Source organism: Balaenoptera musculus, chromosome 2 (assembly GCF_009873245.2).
Source record: "Balaenoptera musculus isolate JJ_BM4_2016_0621 chromosome 2, mBalMus1.pri.v3, whole genome shotgun sequence".
NCBI lineage: Eukaryota > Metazoa > Chordata > Mammalia > Artiodactyla > Balaenopteridae > Balaenoptera > Balaenoptera musculus.
The window spans coordinates 97,437,147-97,463,052 of NC_045786.1; the positions used below are offsets into that span (position 1 = coordinate 97,437,147).

Consider the following 25,906-nt stretch of genomic DNA (forward strand, 5'->3'; position numbering starts at 1 on the left):
GGTTGATGGCACTATTAAACTGTCCATTTCGTAGTTTTGTCAAAGACAGAAAAATTCTTAAGCTTTTCTGTACTTACAGTTTTTATTTTATCATTTTGGCTTACCTATCATTATCTTTTTCCATCTCATTTTTCCTACCTTCCCCCACGCTCCCCCTTCCCCCCCAAAAAAGCAGCTTGAATTTCTTGCTCTAGAACAGAACAGAAATTTGTATGTGTCTCTTCCACTCACAAGTCTCAGAAGGCTATTTTTCTCTGTTTGACATTTTTTTTTTTTTTTTTTAAGAAGGGAAGGGACAGGAGTCAGCATAGGTGAATTTTTTTTTTTTTAATTTATTTTATTTATGGCTGTGTTGGGTCTTCGTTTCTGTGCGAGGACTTTCTCTAGTTGTGGCAAGTGGGGGCCACTCTTCATCGCGGTGTGCGGGCCTCTCACTATCACGGCCTCTCTTGTTGCGGAGCACAGGCTCCAGACGCGCAGGCTCAGTAATTGTGGCTCACGGGCCCAGTTGCTCCGTGGCATGTGGGATCTTCCCAGACCAGGGCTCGAACCCATGTCCCCTGCATTGGCAGGCAGATTCTCAACCACTGCGCCACAAGGGAAGCCCTGTTTGACATTTTTTGTCAGTCGTTTCAGGGTTGGCACAAGTCCTGGACTATTCTTTTGGATATCGGAACACCACACAAGGCAATCTTAAAGGCAAGAAAAAACCCTGTGACTTGAGACTAAAAGACCTAAAATTGACTAGTCAGATGATGACATTTACTCTCTGGATGCCCCCCACTTTTATTTGTTTAATTTGTGTAATACAAGATACAACAAAACATTTTGTTTGGTTTTCCCACCTAATAACCCAGAGGAAGAAGCATTTCTGAACTTAGACCATTGTCCTTTGAGCCTAGTCCACAGGTTCGTAAACTTTAGTGTACAGACAGATCATCTGGGAACCTTAGAAAAAGGCAGGTTCTGATTCAGTAGGTCTGAGTGAGACCCGAGTTTCTCCTTTTCTAACTTCTCCGTGTTGACAACAGTGCTGCTGGTCCACGGGCCACATTTTGGTAGCAAGACTCTAGTTGAGAGCACTGGTTAGGGAGAACCTTCCACCCTGTATCTTAAGTTGGGCTGCCTGAACAACAGACACTGAGGTGGAGATTTGTGAGCAGGAGTCTTACTGGGTCAAACCCTTGGAATAACAAGAGTAAAGGAGTGAAGAGAGTAGGGCTGGACAGATGGGAAGGCTGAGCTGCGATACGGTTGCCACATAGGCCTCAGCCCATCCCACAGGAAGCTCCGGAGCTGGGAGGCCCTTCAGTTGTCCTGGATTGAGGCAAGGGGCCAGGCCAACGGACCCCCCACGTAAACCAGACACGGTGAGCACACTGCAGACCGCCCCCAGGAGGCATCATCTGGGGTGGGGCAGCTCCCTTCTGTGAGAGCAGCTCTCACTTCTCACAGGGGACTTGGCTGTGAGCCATCTGTAGCCAACATTCCTGCGAGCCAGGGAAAGCAAGCACCTCAGCCCTGGAGGGGGATCCAGGTGAAGCATCGCTGTGTCCATTATTCTGGTGAGAGCTCCAGTGACCTGAGAAAATCATTGTAGTATTTTCTATTTTAGTCAAGTCTGAATTTTAGACATTTCCCCAAATGTTTTGGGTTTATTCATCAATGAAATTGTGTCTGTGCGATGTGCCAGGCCTTGGAGGCAGTGATTTCAAGGACAATCACTTTAGCTTTACAGAGAAACGCTCTGTATCTGACTTGAAAAGCTACCCGAGTCACCTGTTCCCAAGCAGGGGTGCAAGAAGAAAATTTAGGGAGGCCCCCTGGCAGATACGTGATTGATTTCATGGAAAAGAGAGCTAAGTGAGATATCTAAAGAAAAAGATGTGTGCCATCTAGTGGCACTAACTAAAAGCAAAGTCTAGGTAATTCCCTGGTGGTCCGGTAGTTAGGCCTCCATGCTGCCCCTGCTGAGGGCCCAGGTTCGATCCCTGGTAGGGGAACTAAGATCCCGTAAGCCACGCAGCACAGCCAAAAATAAAAATGAAAATAAAATAATAAAAGCATAATCTAATGTTCAAGTAAAAGCGATTTCCCCTTACCCAGTCAAGGTACTCTGTGGGCATTCAGTAGTAGTGTTTTGCTACCTTCAGAGGCAGGTGTGGGGGGTTGCTGAAGTGAGATAAAATTAAAATGTCTAGGACTGGGTGGCCATATGGAAAATGATAAAATTTGATCCATTCTTTATTCTACACTGGATAAATTCCAAATGGATCAGAGATCTAAATATTTTAAAAGAAAAAGAAACAAACAAACCTGGCATTTAAAAACTGGCATTTTTTAAAACAGAATAAATGAATTATTTTGTAACTTGGGAGTGGAGAAAACATTCCTATCATTCAGAGTCTCAGTGAGGGACGAGGTTGATTATTTTAACTATAATTTAAACAAGCAAAGCAAAAAGTCCAATAAAGGTTAGTTTTTAAAAGTGCAAGCCATATCACATAGGGCTAATATATAAAAAGTTTCTAAATTTTTTTTAAAAAAGAAGGCCATCTTGATGGAAAATAGGTAATCGATGGACAAGTCAAATAAAAAGAAATAAAATTGAAATAGAAACAGATGAAAAGGTTGATTCACTTATTTCAGTTTGTTTTCCACTCAGTGGTTGCTTTTAAACTTTATTTTATATTCTAAACATGTTAACCATTTACATGACTCCAAGGTCAAACTATAAGACAAGATATATTCAGAAATCTAGCTTCCATTCCTGCTCTCTCCCTCCCCTTGCTCTTCCCCTATTGGTTCCCATTTTTATTAGATTTTGATTTACGTTTCCATTTTTTTAATCTTTTTTTTTTTTTTTTTTTTGGCTACACCATGAAGCATGTGGGATCACGCGGGATCTTAGTTCCCTGACCAGGGATCGAACCTGTGGCCCCTGCAGTGGAAGTGTGGAATCTTAATCACTGGACTGCCGGGGAAGTCCCCTCCATTGTTTATTTTTAAAAATATAAGCAAGTTTACATTTGTGTATGTATTTCTACCCCTTCTTACATACATACTGCACATGGTCTTCTGTGCCTTGCTTTTTCCACTTCATAGCTGTGTGTCTTCCATATTCCTTAACAGATTCATCCTCACGTTTCATTATATGCATTCATTTTATTCATTCAAAAAGATGCTCCATCTCATTCATAAAAAGATAAATGCAAAACTATACTGAGATACCATTTCTCACCTATCATATTAGCAAAAATCTAGGAGTTTGACAATCCATTCTATGGGAGAGGATGTGGGAGAATAGGAACTCATATATTATTAGTATGAATACAAAATCACACCACTTCTATGAAGGTGAATTTGGGAATAATAAAGAAAATAACATTCTTTTACTTTCTAACCTAGTAATCCCATTTGTCCCAATCTATGCTAAAGATCCATTAGCAAGTAACTTTTTGTGATAGCAAAGACTGGCAATAGCCCATGTATCCATCAATATAGGTCTGGTTGATTAAACTACGGTACATTCATAATAACCAAAGAGAAGATGTATGTCCAGTTCATTTAAAACACAATATTTTGTCTGTACATTTCCAATGGGATATAATGTGAAGGAAAAAAAAAATACAAATTTAAACTTCTTTCAGCAGTCTTATGTTAGCAATATTACTATTCCTATTCTGTTATATATATATATATGTATATGTGTGTATATATTTATATACATGGATAAAGCAAATAAGTAATTATGTTAATATCATTAAGAACTAATATTTTCATCTTAAGAGAAAGGACAAAACACAAAATCAAAGAGCTCAGCTTTAAAAAAGCATTAAGACATAGTTAGAAAAATTAATATTAAGATACATAGGGGGTCCTAAAGCCCAAAACAATGTGAAGTTTGGGGACGGGAGGAGGCTAAAGATAACATAAGTAATTTTTTATAGTTATGTCTGAAGCAAGAAGAGGAGAAATGGGTTCAGCATAGCCTCTGATGCACTGGTTCCTGTTAAAACTGATGGCTTTTTCTGCAGTGCCTTTGTCTCCTAAATGCTGGTCCCATTCCACCATCCCACCTTCACTTTTTACTAAGTTAATTTCTGCTGATTCTTCAGATCAGTCAATTGGAACACTGCCCCTCCCCCATCAAGGATCTTTCATTGTACCCTGTCATGGAATAATATTCTTTTCCTAGTGCACGCCTCTCAGTTAATAATTATGCCCCCATTCATATAGTTACTTGGTTGATATTCTTCCCCGCTCCCTTCGAGGGCCAAAATTGTGTCTGGTTTTGCTCATCATCCTATACCAAACTGCATAACAGGGGCTCAATAAACAACTGTTAAAATAAAGCAAAATGTTTAACTTCCATTTTGTTCCCACTTCTTCAGAGAATCCTCTTTAGATTGAGAAGGGTAGCACACCTAAGGACCTGAACTCCAAAAGGAGCAAAATGCTTCTAAGAAAACTGTTTCCCACTTAAATCCGTTCATGTCCTTAAATAGGCATTTGGCCCCTGGCACAGTTAGGTAATAGGCACACAAGTGGATAATGCAGATAAAGTTCTGTTGATACTCTTACCAAGTTTACATGGGCGTGAGGCAAGGGTGGTAGTAAATGTATGCTGTATTGTCTGTAGTATTTGAGTCCAAGTCTCCAGCCCTAAACAAATTACAACCCCAAAAGACAGAAAACACCCTGATGGGATTGCTGATGTTTGAGAATGGAAAAGCAGCCCGGGAACGAGGGCCGAGTATGTGCAATCTTGTCTGTCAACAAGATAAGCAAGGTTTCTGCACTGTGTGGGCCCGGAGCCAGGCTCCTCCCTGGTGTCCTAAATCCATATCCCACCAAATGAAGGTTCTGCAGCTGCCGCCTTCCGCGGACTTCGCATTCCTCCCGCACTCTATACTCTCTCATGACAGGTTTTCTTTGTTGTATTTAACTACCTAAGAGCTAAGATTGGGGCGTCACATCAGCCCCCCGCCAAGTATGGACCAGTTGCCATAGCAGACGTTCCCACCAAACGCCCCGGCTGAGGGTTACTAAAATCAGCGTTTGTGAATTCTGACCCAAATTGTCTCCCCTCCGGTTCCGTAGAACAGGTTTCCCCGTAAAAGGGCCTTCCGCCTCAGCCAAGTTCTGAAAAAAATGAGAATGAGGTGTCTATTACATATCCCCGAATATATTGTCTCAGGAGCAGGCCGGGTGTTTTAAAATACACGATAAGCAGTATTTTCCTCCAACATATGGCTAAGAAGGAGCAAGTGTAACTCGTCTTTTCGTGTTTCTTAGTTTTGCCCGCCACACCCTTCGTGGTCCCGCCCCTTTGCCCGTAACTCACTAGACAGGCAGTTCCTGGCCACCTTCCGGGGGTCCTGATTTTGAAAAGAGGAGCGGGCCAATCAGAGTGTGGAACGTTTTTTGGCGCTGCCGTTTGAGGCTGGACTGGAACTGAAGGTGGGCCGGCTGCGGTGTCTCCGGTTGTCTGTCGACGCGGTGGGGCGGAGGCATGAGGAGGGACACTTGACTTCAGTGAGCGCACCCGGATGTGCTGGCCGGGGGCGGCAGTCAGGTTGATGGAGGAGGGAAGGAGCAGCCTGTGAAACGGGGTGACGGCGGCCACCAGCCCGGGCGGGGACCGGGACTGGAAGAGGCCCCTGAACAGCCGGCTGGTCCGGCGACTGGGCTAGGGCGGGGGACTCGGGGCCGCAGGGACTAACGCCCAGCTGAGTCTGCGGGGGGGGGCGCTGGAGGGGCGAGGAGAAGGGTTGTCTTTACAGTTCGGAGAGAGACGAGGGCGAAGGGAGGTTTGGAGGAAGGTAGCCTGAAATAGTGAGAAGCTGGTAACGGGCGTGGTACAAGGAACCGAAAGGATCTGGAAGAAAGGGAGGTCTGTGTAAGTAGCTGAAAGGATTAAGTGATAAGAAAGAATGCCGGTGTAAGTGAAGGAAACGTGAGGTGTGGCTAGGTCAAAGGGCTAAGAGAAGACGGTTGGTGGAGCAAGGAAAAAGCCGTGGAGGTGGCTGGGGTCCGGGGCCGGAAGAGTGCCAGACGTGGCCAGAAGGCAGCGGAGCTGAGCGCAAAACTGAGAGTGTTCGGAAATTGGAAGACTTGGTGGCGAAAGAGGGTCAGGACTCAGATCCCACCTCGGAGAGTGGGCGACGTGTCCGGGATGTGGGATCAGAGGCTGGTGCGGTTGGCCGTTGTACAGCAGCTTCGGGCTGTTTATGGCATTAAGGTCAAGGGTGGCCGTGGGCAGTGCGATCGCAGGAGACCGGAGACAGCAGCCACGGAAATCGTGGTAAGTTCTGAGGAAAGAGGTTTAGTTTAAAAAAGGGGGGAGGCAGACGTATTCCCTACCATCACTTATTACCAGGTCATGCTAAAATGTTCATTCTGTATGGATCCAAAAGAGAATATGTTTAAGTGTGTCAACTTCAGCAACACTGACATTTTGAACTAGATAATTCTTTGGGGGACATTGGGGTTAGCTGTTCTGTGCATTATAGGATGTTTAGCAGCATCTCTGGCTTCTAGGCACTAGATGCCCGTAGCGTGTTCCAATTGTGACAATTAAAAATGCCTCCAGATACTGCTAAGTTATTGTAAATATTTTGAACAAGTTGCACGTGGGAAGGGAGACAAACACTACCCCACCACCACTGTGTGAGTAACATTTGGAGAGGGACAAGGGGTACCAGTACATTTTCTAAACGAATCAGTAGATGAGGTGTGACAGTATTAGAAATAGGCTTTAGATAATAACTTTATATTCACCGATTTGAAAAGAACATGCTTGCTGCTTGGCTGTATCATATTTTTGAGACATAAAGGTTTTTTTTTTAAACGAGTAAATTGAGAAACCACAGTGGAATGATTCAGAAGCTGTTGATTTTTGGGTGGTTGAGATTAGGGGATTTAGAATGAGATTTTAATATCTCTACAGAATCATCAAGAATTTCATTGTGAAAAATAAGTTGAATATAAAGCATTTTGTTTTAGATTTACTTGCCTAATTATATGGTGCTTTCTAAATACTTACAGATGAAAACTAAAAATTAATTTTCATAACTCTTATAGTTTATAGTGTCTGAAAGAAAATAAGTACTTGGAGAAGAAAACTGACAAATAATTTATATTCCTCTTAACAGCTTATAAATTCTGGAGAAATTATTTTTGTTGTTTGCAACTTATTGGCAACACACTTGTTTATATTTAAAAACTAAGTGGTTTCTTCTGATTGTAAAACTGGCTTTCCAAGATCTCAAATACAGTAGGTTTTGTAAGTATATGAAAGAATTTGTATGCAGATTTTTTTCTTACCCCTCAAGAAAAACTGACACTTGGCCTTTAGAGTCAGATAGACCTGAGTTTGATTCCTGCTCTACCCCTACTTGGGGTGTGATCTTGGGCTGCTTGTCCTAAACTTTAGTTTCCTACTCTATAAAAGGGGAATGGTATCTCTCGTTGAGTTGTTTAGGGGATTTAAAAAAATTATAAGATCTGTAGATGATACTAGCACACAATGCCTGTCACATGCCACTTATTCAGCGAGTTGTTATGATAATCAGAGGTCCTCATCCTAATTGGTAGTCATGCTAGAAACCCTAATAAAAATATTCTAATAGAGAAATACAGAAGATCACTGTGTTAACACGAACAAGATCTAACATGTTAGGTAATTATTTGAATACTAGATTTCTTTGGCTCTTTGGTGTTTGTTATCTAATGATAATTTTGAGCTCTTTAAGAAACGTGCTAGACAGACATCTTTTTAAAGATGATATTGTAAGTGATGTTCTAATACATAAAATTTTAAAAGCATGTTATTAGTTTTATTTTATGAGATTAAATTGTAGCACTAACTTGTGAAGCCAGTTATTGAGCGTAATGAGACTTGAAAAAAAAAAAACCAACCCTGAATTCTGGTTATGTAAGACATTTGTAAACTTACAGTCAGCTTCAGCATCTGATTTATTTTTGCATTTTGTTTGGTTGCACAGTATCAAGAAAATTCTGATTTACCCAAATAAGGGGTTGCCCATACTAACTTTCTTTTTTTTAATTTAATTTTTTTTTTTGGCTGCACCATGCGGCATGCGGGATCTTAGTTCCCCAACCTGGGATCGAACCCGTGCCCCCCTGCAGTGAAAGCACGGAGTCTTAACTACTGGACTACCAGGGAAGTCCCCCTAACTTTTTTTTTTTTTAATAGTTCACCTTGAAATGATAATTGTAACAACAACAAATATTCTTTGAATGTTTGCTTTGTCAGACACTGATGTTTTACATCTTTTAATTCATTTAATTCTCTCTGCAACTCTATGACTTAAGACCTATATAAGGATACTGAGGCACAGAGAATGATCATTTAATCCAGGTCACTCAGCTAGTAAGTGGAAGAGCCAGGATTTAAAACTTGGCAGTCCTGCCTCTAGGAGCCTGCTCACTTAAGCACTGTGCTACAGTCTTTTCTATATTCGTCAATTAAATTGAGCCAGCTACTTGAAAAAGGACTAGTAAGATTTTGTCAAATCATTAAGAATGCTGAATGATTTTGGCTGCACCGTGGTTTGTGGGATCTTAGTTCCCCTACCAGGGATGGAACCCAGGCTCACAGCAGTGAAAGCGTGGAGTCCTAACCACTGGACCGCCAGGGAATTCCCTGAATGATTTCTTATTATAAGTAACAGGTTAAATAAGGTGCTCTTACAACACAAGTGCTTCAAGAGCATTCATGGAGAGCAGATGTATCTAAACGAAATTAACATATGAGTGATTAGGTATGCCCACTTAATCTAATTTCATATAAGCAGACATATACAGGCTTGAATTTTTTTTTTTAATTTATTTATTTATTTTTGGCTACGTTGGGTCTTTGTTGCTGGGTGCGGGCTTTCTCTAGTTGCGGCAAGAAGGGGCTACTCTTCCCTGTGGTGCGCGGACTTCTCATTTGGGGTGGCTTCTCTTGTTGCAGAGCACGGGCTCTAGGCACTCGGGCTTCAGTAGTTGTGGCACACGGGCTCAGTAGTTGTGGCTCACGGGCTCTAGGGCACAGGCTCAGTAGCTGTGGCGCGCAGGCTTAGTTGCTCCACTCGCGGGCATGTGGGATCTTCCCGGACCAGGGCTCGAACCCGTGTCCCCTGCATTGGCAGGCGGATTCTTTTTTTTTTTTTTTTTTTTTTTTTAAATTTTAACAGTCACTTTCAAGGAAGACTTTTTTTTTTTTTTTAACTTATTTATTTATTTTTGGCTGTGTTGGGTCTTCGTTTCTGTGCAAGGGCTTTCTCTAGTTGCGGCAAGCGGGGGCCACTCTTCATCGCGATGCGCGGGCCTCTCACTATCGCGGCCTCTCTTGTTGCGGAGCACGGGCTCCGGACGCGCAGGCTCAGTAATTGTGGCTCACGGGCCTAGTTGCTCCGCGGCATGTGGGATCTTCCCAGACCAGGGCTCGAACCCGTGTGCCCTGCATTAGCAGGCAGATTCTCAACCACTGCGCCACCAGGGTAGCCCCCGGCAGGCGGATTCTTAACCACTGAGCCACCAAGGAAATCCCTTGAATTTACTTTTAAGTCCAAGGCAAAGCTACAACCTTCTTAATCAGTGACTCGTTTTTAAGAAGTTTGAATATATGCCCAAAGATAGTGGCAGATTCTTTATTCAGAGGTGTGCACAAACACTCAAGTTAACCAACATACAAATGTACTCTTGGGATCTTCAAATGTATTAAAATTTGAATGCGAGTAATACATTCGACTCTGACTTTTTAAAATTGGTTTTGAAAGTACGACATGAAATTTAAATTGTTTGCAGAATCCCTTCCTTGGATACCTCAGAACAGTTTGATTAGTACTCTCCCATTGACTGTGGAAAAGATAATCAGGTCTAAAAGTAACCACCCTGATATAATTTTAGGAAGTACTCACTGAGTGACAGGAATTACTGTTATCGGCCAATTTGGCCTTTTGTTCAAGTTAGTATTTATAAGGTGACCAACAGAAAGTTTAAGGTCGGTATTTATATAGTTACTAAAGGAGCTTGTAGTATTTTCCAGAAATGTTAGCATATTGGGCCAAATTCTATTTAAGAATTTCCTTACTGAACACTAAATGGATTGATTTTCTGTTGTGGGATTGGAAACTGAGGGAATTTGCTGCGTTGCTTAAGGGCAGTGACTCTATCTTGACCATTTTTGTGCTCCCAGCACCTAGCATAATATCTAGTATAAAGTAGTTACTTTTTAACAAATATACTTGATGTAATTGTTTTTTGTCTTGACCAATAGTTTATTTCTGCTATCTTGTTTTATTTTGTGAGGTTTTTAATTTGCCTAATGTTTAAGAAAACTTATATTGAGCCTAATATTTGTGTTAGAGTAACTGCCTTTGTCATTTTAGGGTAAAATATTTGGAGTACCTTTTAATGCATTGCCCCAGTCTGTTGTTCCAGAATATGGACATATTCCAAGGTGAGCAAACTTTGAAATGAAGAGTAAATATTTCAAACTGGTATTGGAATGTTTAAAAATAAATAGTTGAATGACGCACACAATTAGTTGGAACTAGCAAATGATTTTATTTCTCAACATTAACTAATGTTAAAAGTTGTTTTTTAAACTTTTACATATTTTAACTTTTTAATTTGTACTCATTTTCAGGATTGAATTTTAAGGTTTAGTGATGAATAAATGTTAGAAAGCAAATTATTTTTGTTCTATTAAGGCAGAGTTTTCCGTTCTGTACCTATTTTTTCATTGCTGTTTTGATACTCAGTAATATACTAAACTACCAATTCATTTATAATTTTAATATTTTTTGTCTTAGAAATGTTGGACAAAAGAATATTTAACTATTGGAGTATTTGTGAATATAAATTATTTAACACTTGAGCTTTTCTGTGTCACTATTTGTAAATAACCTTTTGGACTAACTGCATCAGAAGTTGCTAGGGAAGTTTACGGCTTAAGAAAATAGTTTAAAAATGCGTAGTAGAAAGATACTACCTTAGCTCTTACTAATTCATTTCCCCTCTATCCAAAGTAAGGTTCATTCTGGCTACTCTAGTCTAATAACTTAGGTTTTTAATTGGTGCATTGTCCAAAAGTATTTGTTGAACACCTTGCTGCCTTAGAACAATTTTCCCTCACTCACCCTATAGATACAGATTCACAATCTTCATGAGGTAACCACTTACTATTTTGCTTTTTAAATGGCCTATGAAAGGTTTTTTTTAATGATGATTTTCAACGTTTAGAATTGCAGTCATATCTCTAGTAATAATGACTAAATTTTTGTTGTAGTTTCTGTGTCCGCTTTTTTAAAAAGAAAATTTTTCTGTCAGTTACTCTGCAACATTCAGCCACTATGCACCAGTACAATGCTTTCATTTGCTTGCAGCTGACATCCATTCAAATTTTTTGTTACCAGCTGTTACCTAAGCATCTAAAGCCAATATTGATTGTTAAAAATTATTCAGTATAAAGAAATTGAGCACACACCTCTAGATGTGGGAAGGATTGTGAGGACTGGGATGGATATATCTGACTTTCTGACAGGTAATGTTGGTGAGAAAAAAACAAAGCCTTGCCTTATTTTTGGGCAAATGTAGTTGATGGTAGGTTTTTTAAGCTATGTGTGCTGTGCAAGATCACTTGTGGAGAGAGAATAGGTAAAGAAATGGAGAAGGCCTTAGAGCCCTGGGTGATCCTAGGATGGAGAAGTCTGGCAGAAAAAGAGGAGCCAGAAAAGAAGTTTGAGAAAGAGCAGTCAGGGAGACAGCAGAAATTCCAGAAGTGTAGTGAAGAAGAGTAGATCATCACGGAGTGGTCGAGTATATCAACTGCTGGTAGGACAAGCAAGATAAAGACAGTGAATTGACCGTGGATTTGGCAAGGCAGAGGCCATTAGTGATCTTGATGGTGTAATGGGGAAGAGTCTGATTGCAGAGGGTTGAGCAAAGACTGGGATATGAAGAAGTGAAGGCAGTAAAAAAAAGACAAATCTTGTGCTCTGAGCAGAAGCAGAGAAATGGATTAAGATTGGCAAGGATCAAGGATTGAGCGGGCTCACTGAAGTTGTCATGGGTAAAAAGATGGGCTTTAGAGAAGAATTTAGGAAGCAAGAAGGAAAACTAAAAGTAACCTTCTATCACAGAGATTAAAGGGATTTGTAGCATCAGAGCTGAAAGGGGTGTAGTCTCGGGCAGGAGAATAGGATTTAGTGAGATGTGTGTCTTACCACCTAAAAAGAGTTCTCTCTTTCAGTTTTCTTGTTGATGCTTGCACATCTTTAGAAGAACATATTCATACAGAAGGGCTTTTTAGGAAATCAGGATCTGTTATTCGTCTAAAAGCACTAAAGGTAAGCATATTCTTGAACTATAATTTTTCATTTGTACCACTTTTTAATTTGGTTTTTAGGATTGAAATATTTAGAACTATTACATGAATTATGGACAGAAATTGAGTTTGCAGATAGCTTTTTTTCATGGCAGAAGAACCCTTTTTCTTTTTTCCAAAATGTATATCATTCATATAATGCTTTTTTTTTAAAAATTGAGGTATAATTGACAAATACATTTAAGGTGTACAACTTGATGTTTTGATATATGTATATGTTGTGAAATGATTGTCACAATCAAGCTATTTATATAATGCTTTAAAAGTTTACAGAGTACTTCCAAATTCATGGTCCTTGTTCCTATAATGTACTATATGAAATGAAAATTTTTTTAAATTTTGTTTTTAGCCTTCTAAAGAGAAGTGATAAATACTAAAACAAGAGTTCAGAGAAATATATTAAAGAAAGCTCTTTAGAGTATAAGAAAGGATAGATACTTTGTTTGCATTCAACCCTTAAGCCCCTGAACGCTCAAGATTGTTGTATTTATTTCAGAATAAACTGGATCATGGTGAAAGATGCCTGTCTTCTGCACCTCCTTGTGATATTGCAGGGCTTCTTAAGCAGTTTTTTAGGGAATTGCCAGAGCCCATTCTCCCAGCTGATTTGCATGAAGCACTTTTCAAAGCTCAACAATTAAGAACGGAGGAGAAGAATAAAGCTACATTGTTGCTTTCCTGTCTTATGGCTGACCACACAATTGATATATTAAGATACTTCTTTAATTTTCTCAGGAAAGTTTCTCTTAGGTGAGTAGTAACTAAAAGTTTTGGGAGATGGTAGTTTAATTTATCAACTAGCTAGATTTACCCTTATGATAAGAAGTTAAATTTCATTTGGCATGGAAATTTTTCTTAAAAATATTATATTTTTCCTTACTATAAGAGGTGTACCCTGTATAATTTTTAAAAACAATATACCAAATATAATCTTTCCTTGCTGTCTTAGGGTTGTCCTGCTGAATGCCTTAATGGCTTATTGGTGTTTATAGGCTTCTTAGTCCATTGAATGGCTTCAGATTATTGTGTTTCTAAAATATTTGCGATTTGCTTTTCAAATTTGTCCCTTCTCCCTGCTGTCATTGAGCCTGCTTGTTTTAGACATACTTGCTGCCTTCAGTACTTTGAATTTTCTGTGTGTGGGTTTGAAAAATCAAAGAAATGTGTTCAATTTGTGTGGAAAAACAAAGCGTGAACTCTATGGGTAGCAATGTTTTTATGACATATATTTAAGCACAGAGAGGCTGTGTATTTCTGGTTCTGTCTTATTTCAAGCCAGTCATGTACATGGGTAGATGAAGGGTAACTGTATCTTGATTTGTATTTAATTGATAAAATAAGAGGTCTTCAAAATGTGCCCAATAAGTTATTTTAACTCTGTATTTTTATCTTTAGCTCCATCTCATAAAACCTTTTTTCCTTTAAGGTGCAGTGAGAATAAGATGGATAGCAGCAATCTAGCTGTGATATTTGCACCAAATCTTCTTCAGACAAGTGAAGGGCATGAGAAGATGTCTGCTAACACAGAAAAGAAGCTACGATTACAGGCTGCAGTAGTACAAACTCTTATTGATTATGCATCAGATATTGGTAAGATGTAGTTGCATTATTAAATAATGGGATTTGTTTAAATGAGGGAGATCCCAGCTTTTTCTAAGTGAACTATGAAGACAACTGTTAGAAAGTGGCTATATACTATTGAAATGTTCTGAGGGGGAGTAGAGGAAAAATCTTAACTGTGAACATTTTCGTTTAGGGCATGTTCCAGATTTTATCCTAGGAAAGATACCAGCTATGTTGGGTATTGATGATCTCTGTGCTACTCCATCACTAGAAGGCTTTGAAGAAGGTGATTATGAAACTCCTGGTGACTATAAGAGAAAGCGAAGACAAAGTGTAGGAGGTAAGTGGTCGTGGCAGTCCTGTTTGTGGACGTACAGCAATTTGCTTTTGCCTGAAATGTGTTTGACATAAAAAAGCATAAGCTATGGTGTATGCCTTTTTGGTGCTTACAGCATAGTTGGAGAGGCATGACATATGCATGTGAAAAATAAAAATGACAATATAATCTGATATTATGTGCTGGATGTTTAGCACAAACATAAACTGCATTCCAGGGAGAAAAGTTCCCTGGTTGTAATGACCAGGGACACTATAAAAAGAAAGTTAAACTGAACCTTTTTGAAGAATGGGTAGAATCTAGGAGAACTGGGTGGAGGGTCAGAATATTTGTATCCTATTCGAGGATGCTATGAAGAAAGATTTTTGTAAGCTAGAAGTAATCTATGTCTGTGTCTGTAAGGTAGAAGTAATCTATGTCTGCATGACTTGAGTGGCTCATCCTAGGGATTAGGATGGTATTATGATAAGCTTGAACTCACACTAAAGAATTAGAACATTAAACTGGGTATTGGAGGACCATTGAAAGTTTGGAGAGAGGCATAACATGATTACACTATTTTAGAAAATCATCTGGTTTGGAGAATTGAGACTTGGAGGTACAGAGAATAGTCAGAAATGTGTGGCAATAGTCCATGTGTGAGATCATGATTTGAAACAATAATATGAATTAGTAATATGAACTAAATAATGAAGGAAATGTTACCAAGGAAGAATCAAAAAGAACCAAAGTTTCCTCATGGTGGAATCAATCATGAGACTTCTTAATCTTCTTGATCCGGAAGACAGGCTATTCCTCCTGTTGCCTTAGGAAATTTCTTATCTTTTGAGTATCAGAACCAATTGCTATTAACTGTCCAATGCCTTTTTGAATCTTTTGGCTTGTATGGTTTTGCCTCCTTCTGGTTTTTTTTTGCCTCCTTTGTAGATTTCCCTTATGCCTTCTTTGTTCTGTTACAAAGTACTGTACTGTACAGTACCGTACTGTACAGTACAGTACGGTACTGTAACAAAGTACCACAAAGTGCCACAAACTGGGTGGCTTAAAACAATCAAAATTTATTGCTTCACAGTTCTGGAAGCTAGAAGTCTGAAATCAAGGTGTTACCTGGGCCATGCTCCCTCTGAAACCTTTAAGGGAGAATCTTTTCATGCCTCTTCGGGCTTCTGGTGGTGGCTATCGAGTCTTGCCATCCTTTGATTTGCAGCTGCATCACTCCAGTCTCTGCCTGTGTTGTCATATGGCGAACTCCCTAGGTGTCTCTCTGTCCAACTTTTCCTGTAGTGACACCAATCACATTGAATTAGGGCCTACCCTAATGACCTCATCTTTTTTTTTTTTTTTTTTTTTAAGTGAAAGCAGGTTTATTTTAGAGATACACACTCCGCAGACAGAGTGTGGGCCATCTCAGAAGGCAATAGGTAGACTGTCTCCAAGGGCGAGCGCGGCGGCCCTGAGGTGTGAGGGTCGTTAGTTTTTATGGGCTGGGTAATTTCATAGGCTAACAAGTGGGAGGAATATTCTAACTATCTTGGAGGAGGGGAGGGGATTTCCAGGAGTTGGAGTACCACCCACTTTTTGGCCTCTTATGATCGGCCTCTGAACTGTCATGGCACCAGTGGGTGTACTAATGACCTCATCTTAACTTGAGTTCATCTGCATAGACCCTAATTCTAAGTGAGGTCACATTCACAAGTACTGGGAGTTAGGACTTAAACATATCTTTCTGGAGCACACAATTCAACCCATAAAACTCCCTACCCCAAATTCAGATATTCTTGGATACAGATCATCTTTATTACCCTTTTCCCTTTGTGATTTCATTCACTCCTGTAAGTTTCACTTATTGCATCTAAATAGATGAACACTTAAATCTCTACCACTGTTATCTCACAAATGTCAAACCACTTTAGTAAAAGTCTCTACTAGGCAGACATCACACTTCTGCTTTTCCTTGGTGCTTGAGCTCAGCATTTTGAAATGATCATCTTCACCTTCTTTAAACTGGTTCTTCTCAAATTCTTTTTTCTATTAATGGTACCACCATTCTCTAGTCACAGCTTTAAGCCATAGTTGCCTAACTCTTACTTTACCATCTATATTCACACAGTTTTCAGGTTCTGTAAGATTCTATCTGCAGTGTTTACTGTAAGAATTTCCTTCTTGGTCTTTGTGCCTCCTCCTTGAATCTGCCCTGCTTATTGCTGTCAAGGCTGATATTCTTAATATATAACTCTAATCATGTATCTCACATGCATGCCCTTCAGAAACTTTCATTAGTACTGATATGTGTAGCCTGACGTTAAGGATCTTTCATAGGATTGCTTTACCATGCCTTTCTGCTGTATCCTGTCTCTCCTTTGTGCAGTCTACACTTTAGTCAAACTGCTTTCTTTATTCATTGTTTTTCAGACACTTTGTTCTTTTGCTTATACTTTTTATTGATATAATTTTTTACTTCCATCTACCTCTACTGTTCAAATAATATCCACTTGTCAAAACCCAGCCTAAATGTCTTATCCAGCAAGCTTCCCCCTTCCCTTTTAAAAATTTACTGTTTATGTATTTTTATTGATCTGACATTGGTCTATAACATTATTGTAAGTTTCATGTGGACATTAAATTTCGACTTATATATACACTATGGTGTGCTCACCACCAAAAGTTTCATTTCCATCCATCACCATACAGTTGACCCCCTTTACCTGTTTCGCCCTTCCCACACCTCTCTTTCCCTCTGGTAACCATAACTCAGTTCTCTGTATCTATGTGTTTGTTTTGGTTTATTTGGTTTGTTCATTTATTTTGGTTGTTTTAGTTTGTTTGGGATTTTTGTTCCACGTATGAGTGGAAGCATACGGTGTTTGTCTGTCTTTGTCTGACTTATTTCACTTAGCATAGTACCCTCAAGGTCCACCCATATTGTCACAGATGGCAAGATTTTGTCCTTTTTTATGGCTGAGTAGTATTCATTGTGTATATATATACCACATCTTCTTTATCTGTTCATCCATTGATGGACACTTAGGTTGTTTCTGTATCGTGGCTATTGAAAATAATTCTGCGATGAACATAGGGGTGCATGTGTCTTCTCGAATTAGTGTTTTCATATTCTTTGGATAAATACTCTCATATGGAATGGTTGGATCATAAGGTGGTTCTAGTCTTAATTTTTTGAGGAATCTCCATAATGTTTTCCACAGTGGCTGCACCAATTTACACTCCCACCAACAGTGTGCAGGGGTTCCCTTTTCTCCACACCCTCTCCAACACTTGTTATTTCTTGCCTTTTTGATAATAGCCATTCTAACAGGTGTAAGATGGTATCTCATTGTGGTTTTGATTTGCATTTCCCTAATGATTAGTAATGTTGGACATCTTTTCATGTGCCTGTTGGCCATCTTTGTCATAAATTAATTGTTCATATATGTATGAATTTATTTCTGGGCTTTGAATTTTGTTCCACTGATATGTGTCTGTTTTTCTGCCAATGCCAGGCTGTTCTGAATACTATATAGCTTTGTAATATAATTTGAAATCTGGGAGTGTGATACCTTCAGCTTTGTTCTTTTTTCTGAGGATTGCTTTGGCTTTTCAGGAATTTTTGTTTCCATATGAAGTTTAGGATTTTTAATTCTGTTGACATGAAAAATGTCATTGGGATTTTGACAGGGATTGCATTGAGTCTTTCGGTTGCTTTAGGTACTATGGACATTTTAATAGTGTTAATTCTTCTAACGTATGAACACAGAGTATCTTTCCATTTCTTTGTGTCTTCTTCAGTTTCTTTCAACAGTGTCTTAGCATTTTCAATGTAAAGGTCTTTTACTTCCTTGGTTAAATTTGTTCCTAGGTACTTTATTCCTTTTGTTGTGATTGTAAAATGGGATTGTTTTCTTATTATTTCAAATAGGTTTTTAGCGGAGTCTTCAGGGTTTTATATATATATATATAAAATATGTCCTCTGCAAATAGTTACAGTTTTACTTCTTCCTTTCAATTTGGATATCTTTTATGTATTTATTTTTTCCTTTCCTATTTGCTCTGGTTAGGACTTTCCATACTATATTGAATAAGAGGGGTGACAGTGGGCATCCTTATCTTGTTCCTGATATTAGAGGGAAAGCTTTCACCTTTTTTCTATTGAGTATAAGGTTGATTGTGGGTTTATCATATATGGCCTTTATTATGTTGAGGTACTTTCCTTTTATACCCATTTTATTGAAAGTTTTTGTCACAGATGGATGTTGAATCTTGTCAAATGCTTTTTACATCTATTGAGATGATCATATGATTTTTATCTTTCATTTTATTAATGCGGTGTATCATGTTGATTGATTTGCGGGTGTTTGATCCTTTTAATGTAGTGTTGTATTCAGTTTGCCAATATTTTGTTGAGGGTTTTTGCATCTATGTTCATCAGAGATACTGGCCTATAATTTTCTTTTTTTTGCATTGTCTTGCCTGGTTTTGGTGTCAGGGAAATTTGGCCTTATAAAATGAGTTAGCACGTGCTCCCTCCTCTTCAGTCTTTTGGAAGCATTCGAGAAGGATAGGTGTTAAATCTGTTTTGAATGTTTGGTAGGATTCACCTGTTTTGTTTTGTTTTTCGCCTTTGATTTCTTGATTGACCTAGTAGTTCAGTAACATGTTGTTTAGTCTTCACATATTTCTGATTTTTCAAGCTTTCTTCTTGTAGTTGATTTCTAGTTTCATACCATTATTATCGGAAAAGATGCTTGATATGATATCCGTCTTCTTAAACTTATTGAGACTTGTGTCGCAAATTATGGTCGATCCACGAGAATGTCCCATGTGCTCTTGAGAAGAATGTGTGTGCTGCTGTATTTGGATGGGATGTTCTTTATAAATCTATTGAGTTCATCTGGCCTGATGTTTCATTTAAAACTGCTACTTTCTTTCTGGATGAACTATCCATTGATGTAAGTGGGGTGTTAAAGTCCCTACCGTTATTGTGTTGTCAATTTCTCCCTTTAGGTCTGTTAATACTTGCTTTATATATTTGGGCACTCATATGTTAGGTGCATATATATTAACTGTTGTTTCTTCTTGGTGAATTGCCCCCTTTATCATTATATATGTCCACCTTTGTCTCTTGTTAACTTTTTTAGCTTGAAGTCATTTTTGTCTAATATGAGTATGGCTATATCCACTTTCTTTTGGCTGCCATTTGCTTGGAGTATCATCTTCCATCCCTTCACTTTGAGCCTATGTTTGTCTTTAGAGCTGAAGTAAGTCTCCTGGAGGCAACATATAGGTGGGTCTTGTTTTTTAATCCATCCAGCCACTCTGTCTTTCGATTGGTGAATTCAATCCATTTACATTTAGGATGATTATTGATAGATGAAGACTTAGTACTGCCATTTTATCTTTTGTTTTCTGGTTGTTCTGTATCTCCATTGTTTCTTTTTCTTTGTGTTTCTGTCTGCCATTTTGGTTCGGTGGTTTTCTATGATGTTTTTCTCAGTTTTCTCTTTTATGTTCTGTGTCTCTGCTCTAGATTTATATATATATATATATATTTTTTTTAATAAATTTATTTATTTTGTTTGTTTATTTTTGGCTGTGTTGGGTCTTCATTGTTGCACGAGGGCTTTCTCTAATTGCAGCAAGCAGGGGCTACTCTTCGTTATGTGTGGGCTTCTCATTGCGGTGGCTTCTCTTGTTGCGGAGCACAGGCTCTAGGCATGCGGGCTTCAGTAGTGTGGCATGTGGGCTCTAGAGCGCAGCCTCAGTAGTTGTGGCGCACAGGCTTTGTTACTCCGTAGCATGTGGGATCTTCCCAGACCAGGGCTCGAACCCATGTCCCCTTCATTAGCAGGTGGATTCTTAACCACTGCACCACCAGGGAAGTCCCTCTAGATTTATATTTTGTGATTACTATGAGGTTTGTATAAATTGTCTTATAGATAAAAGTCCTTTTTCTGCCAATAGCATCTTACTACCTTCATTTGCCTATATGAGTTTCATCCTTTTCCTTTTACCTTTTATGTTTTCGTTGTCTCAAATTGTCTCTTTATGTTTTGTGTTCTCTACCAAATTGAAGTAGCTATAGTTTTACTGCTTTTTTCCCTTTAACCTTTATTATAGAATTGTTTGACAACTTATTTTGATATTGAGTTGCAATTTTCTGATTCTGTTTATCATCTTACTCAAAATTTTGTTTACTTTTGCCTTTTTGTTTCTGGTAGAAGAGCTCCTTCCAGCATTTCTTGTAAGGCAGGTCTAGCACTGATGAAGTCCCTCAGCTTCTGTTCATCTGGGAAACCCTTTATTTCTCCTTCATATCTGAATGATATAGCTGACAGTTTTTATCTTTAAATATTTTGAGTATGTCATTCCATTCTTTCCTGGCCTGTTGAGTTTCTTTGGATGGCACCATTGTCTACTCAGTCATCAAAATCAGAATTCTAGATGTCCTTATCTGCTCTTTCCTCATTTGCACATCCCACTGTCTACCAAGTTTTATCACTTTGATCTCTTAAATACCTTTAATACTGCCTCCATTTCCACAGCTCCTACCTCAGTTCAGACCTTCTTCTCTTGCCTGGCTAATTCCCCCTCTTCCTTCAGGTCTCAGCTTAAATACCAGTTCCTCAAGGATACCTCCTCTAACTCCACAATCTAAATCCGTTGTTATATTTGTACTTCACACTATTTACCCATTTGTCAATAGGTATTTATTTCCTTAGTATATTTAATGTTTGTTTCCTCCAATAGAATAAGTTTTGTAAAGGTCACTGTTTCATATTTTGGCCACTGTTGTATCTTCATTGTGTCTGACATATAATAGGTACAAAATAGATATTTGTTGAATGACTGAATAGCATACTTAGAAGAACCTTTAGCTAGTTTGCCTGTCTCCATCCAAGGAGGCTTACCCTCCAATAAATCTGTCATACTGCTGCCAAAGTGATTTTCCTAAAGTGCAGAAATGATGACTTTGTTCCTTTTTGCCTTTGGAGAAGTTCAAGTTCTTCAAAATGACACACAGCCCTGTTCTGCCTAATACACAAGACTTATCTCTTACCATATCCACTGTTCACTATTTGCTCTAGCGGTATCAAACTCCTGGTTTCTAGTATACATAAATTCTGTTTTTTCTTACATACCTTTGCATATACTAGTCACCTTGCCTGAATTCTACCTTCCACCCTAATCAACACCTACAAATCCTTCAGAACACTGTCCAGGTTTTATTTCCTTTGCAAAGCTTCCTCTCTTAATGCCATTTCTTTCCTTCCTCAAAAAGTAATGATTTACTCTTCCATACTCTTTCTATACATTATAGATACTTGTTTTACAATTCATTCTGTATTTATTTATTTGTATGTTTTTTGTTTTTGTTTTTGTTTTTTGATGTGGACCATTTTTAAAGTTATGTTTTAGTTTTTTGACTGTGAGACATGTGGGATCTTAGCTCCCCGACCTGGGATCGAACCCACACCCCATGCATTGGAAGGCAAAGTCTTAACCACTGGACCACCAGGGAAGTCCCTCATTCTGTATTTAATGTCTTCCTATTTATTTATTTATTTATTTATTTTTTGAGAGATATGGGAGTATAAGGGGAATGGAATACAAATATATCCTTTAGTTTTTTCCCCTATTTTGAAATAATTCCTTTTAAATGACCTTAAGTGACTTTAAAACATATAAGCTGATATAAACTTAGATGCTAAAAGACCACAAATAGCAATATGAATTATTGATGAAAGTTAGGTAAATGTTGTTATAATTGATTATATGATTATAAATATGCCTTGCATTTCAGATTTTGTTAGTGGAGCATTAAATAAACTTAAATCTAACAGGACACCCTCTATTACACCTCAACAGGAAAGAACTGGTAGGTATTATATATATTTATTTAAGTGGACATTTATATATATTATACAAAAATTACGATAATGATTACCTAACTTATTTTGTTTAATCAATTCCAAATGTAATTTTCAGTGGAGATATTGTACTGTAATATTATGACATTGGATATATATATATGTAATACATAATATATAATTACATTGGATATAATTAACCTAAAATTGTAGGTATGAATTTATTTTAGTCTATCGTTATATCTTTGATCTTCTGAATCACGTTCTTCCATTTGTAAGTTGGATGATATTGAACATGTGAAAATAACTCAATCTCATTTTTATTTTAGAACCAGAAGTTTATTAGTATTTGTTCCAATTTTTTTTTTTTTTTTGGTTTGCTTGTGGCTGAAATTATTCAACCCAGCAATAGAAAATTTGATTACTTGTTTTGTTTTCTAGATTGAAGACATTAACTGGTTAATACTCAGTTATGATGAAAAGCAAAAATATTTAGATCAGTTTTTGTTTCAACACCTTGATTATAATTTTTCATGCCTATTTAATACTCTTTAATGTGAATTATATGCATCTTTTAGTCTATTTGGTGTTGAAGTTACTAAGAATCTTGCCTCTTTGCAACTTCACTGTTTTTATTTTAAGTAATTGCATAGTGTTAATTTAGTTTTATAATATATATTTGATAATGTAAACATATCCCCCCATTTTTGGTTCTAAGAAATAGCTTTATAAGAAGAAATTATATAAAGTGTTTGTATTTTATCGACTTTGTGGGAGAAAAAACAAGTTTTCTTTTTTTCAGCCCAGCTATCCATTTCACCAATGATTCTTACACCAAATGCTAAGCGTAAACTACCGGTAGATTCCCATGGTTTCTCAAGTAAGAAAAGGAAGTCCATCAAGCACAATTTTAACTTTGAGTTGTTGCCAGGTAATCTCTTCAGTAGCACTTCTACACCAGTATCAGGTAACAAATAGAATTTATATAATTGGGTTATAAACATTAACATGAGTGCCTATTCTGGGCAAAGTGCTATTTCATATTAATATGACCCTTTAGGAGCCAGAGTTTTATTCTCTGTTTTATCAAATCTCTGAATTTTATAAAGTCCCCTAACTTTTAAAATAGACAGTGGTTCAGTATAATTAGCGTGTGTGTGTGTGTGTGTTTTACTGCCATGCCTATTGAAAGTTATGGGTCACTGTGGATAGGATAGCACTTGTGCTCAGGTTTGTTTTTTTTTTTTAATTAATTTATTTATTTACTTTTGGCTGTGTTGGGTCTTCATTTCTGTGCGTGGGCTTTCTCTAGTTGCAGCAAGCGGGGGCCACTCTTCATTGCAGTGCGCAGGCCTCTCACTATCGCAGCCTCTCTTGTTGCGGAGCACAGGCTCCAGACGCGCAGGCTCAGTAGTTGTGGCGCACAGGCACAGTTGCTCCGCGGCATGTGGGATCTTCCCAGCCCGCGGCTCGAACCCGTGTCCCCTGCATTGGCAGGCAGATTCTCAACCACTGCACCACCAGGGAAGCCCCTGTGCTCAGGTTTTACGTGATTGAACATCCTAAATTCTACTTTAGTTACTTCTGGATCTGTAGCTGTGGCTGGATTGCTGTCTTTTGTTGAGTTGAGGTCACCAGCGTTTGAGCATCTCTGAATCCAGAGTAGGGGTGTTACCATTGAAGTACCATTGTGGGTTAATTTGAGGAGCGATATTTTTTTTTAAATTTATTTATTTATTTTACTTATTTTTGGCTGTGTTGGGTCTTCGTTTCTGTGTGAGGGCTTTCTCTAGTTGTGGCAAGTGGGGGCCACTCTTCATCGCGGTGCGCACCTCTCACTGTTGCGGCCTCTCTTGTTGCGGAGCACAGGCTGCAGATGCGCAGGCTCAGTAGTTGTGGCTCACGGGCCTAGTTGCTCCGCGGCATGTGGGATCTTCCCAGACCAGGGCTCAAACCCGTGTCCCCTGCATTGGCAGGCAGACTCTCAACCACTGCGCCACCAGGGAAGCCCCAAGGAGGGGCAGTATTTTTAAAGTTTTATACTCAAGTGGCTTTTATAAAAAGCCATCCTTATGGCATGGTTTCTACATCCCTTACTAGCCCAGCCATTTTATTCCAAATGAAATATAAGTTCCTAATGTGGCCAACCAGAGCCTCCAGAGAAAAATATAATCATGCTAATTTGAATACCAAATTTTTGTTAGTGTGATCTTGGATTGAGTTGGCTCCTTTAGCATGTGTAGAATACAAGTTGGCTCGTATTAACCTATGGTCAACCCAAAATGAATTGAAACTCTAAGCCCAGAGTCTTCCATCTCATATTTGTGTCACATTTAGACAAAATGTGAGTAGCCTCTGATTCTTTTAGATTTTCTTTGGTTTCAGACAATGTTAAGAGTTTCAATTTGAATTTGTTAGCTGGGTTATGAGGTTTTCTTCCCAAAAGCCTCTCTTTCGCTTTTGATATCCGAAAGGTTTACATTTTCCTTGTTTGTTTTATTAAAAAGGTGAACAGAATAGCAACTTGTTCTCTATGGTCCTTCAGGTTCTCTGTGGTTCATTAAAGTGTAATGATAAGAACTCTGAAGCTACGTCTGTAGTTCTATCAGTATTCACAGGCTGGAGACTTAAACTCCTTTAAAGTAACTTAGTGTGTTTTTAGTATTTAAAGGTTTTCTGCTTTGGAGGACTACTTCCAAATGACAGATGTGAATCATAATTCTACCTGCCTTTGTTTATTAGCAATACATCATCTTCCCCAAGAAATGAACCTGCTGGTTCCTTCTCTCCAAGCTCCCAAAAAATAGATTAAACATTATGTTACTGTAACATTAGTATGAGCCTGCTTAACCAGGGAAACTTTTTTTATAAAAAAATTAACAAGTTCAGCATCAGTAATTCTATTATTTTTACTCACCATTTTTCTTTGACCCTACTTTCTCAGCCACAATTCAATAAATTGCATCTGCAAAATTGAAAATGAGTTGGTTTCTAGGTTTGGATTATAACAGATATGATGCTTTTCTTTAATATATGTAGGCAACAATATTACTCTACAGTACATAGTGTACTTATTTTTAATTTTTTTCTAATATGTGTTGTAACTGTGTGTTATTCCATCTATTCTGACTGTGCCTCCTTGTCACCACTGATAGATTTTCGAGATAACTAGACTGCAGCCCTAGAATAAAGCTACCTGTGTCACATTGGATATATCATATTGCCTCCAAGCTTTTTTTTTAGCCAAATGCACCCCAAAAGTCACTGTAATGGTTGTATTATTTTCTGTTTTTATAATTGAAAAAACATGGATATCTCTGTTTGGGGACCTGTGTGAATTCTTTATCGATATCAATGATAAGTTGAGAGGGTTCATGTTTGTTGAGTGTATCCTGGGAAATATTCAAATACAAGTCAAATGTATATGGAGCCTTTGCTCATAACTGTACTTTTCCCTAATTTTTTATTATAGTTGGTTTCATGGTTTAGTGTTAAATAACTTAATCAAAATGAGCTGTTGTAACCTCCAGTTGTTATCATGGAACATGGCAGTAGCCAAATGGTTAGGTGTATGTTATGGATCATCAGTTTTTGTTTGTTTGCCAAAAATTTTGGACAAATTGCACTCGAGAGTCAGGTAGATAGCAAGTTGGCTAGCAGGTGCATACTGGATACTCAGATACTAAATTGTTTTTCAGTAGTTTATTTTTGATAACAGCATTAATTAATCTTATGTACCAG

General features: G+C 38.3%; 1 protein-coding gene across 3 annotated transcripts in view; it reads left to right on the forward strand.

The window, feature by feature from the left end:
* Positions 1-351: 351 nt before the first annotated feature.
* Positions 352-25,906, forward strand: part of LOC118890791 (rho GTPase-activating protein 11A-like) — a 32,451-nt gene continuing 6,896 nt past the window's right edge. Inside the window, exons 1-9 of one of the 3 annotated variants that reach the window (XM_036844074.1) lie at positions 352-362; positions 5,787-6,307; positions 10,404-10,474; positions 12,269-12,365; positions 12,900-13,153; positions 13,830-13,993; positions 14,160-14,306; positions 22,099-22,173; positions 22,968-23,132. In XM_036844074.1, coding sequence (XP_036699969.1) covers positions 6,179-6,307; positions 10,404-10,474; positions 12,269-12,365; positions 12,900-13,153; positions 13,830-13,993; positions 14,160-14,306; positions 22,099-22,173; positions 22,968-23,132 — 1,102 coding nt within the window. In that variant the 5' untranslated portion in view covers positions 352-362; positions 5,787-6,178. Of the gene's footprint in view, positions 363-5,404; positions 5,464-5,734; positions 6,308-10,403; positions 10,475-12,268; positions 12,366-12,899; positions 13,154-13,829; positions 13,994-14,159; positions 14,307-22,098; positions 22,174-22,967; positions 23,133-25,906 lie in introns of those variants that run through there. The other 2 variants (XM_036844077.1, XM_036844075.1) reach the window with 2 other exon arrangements.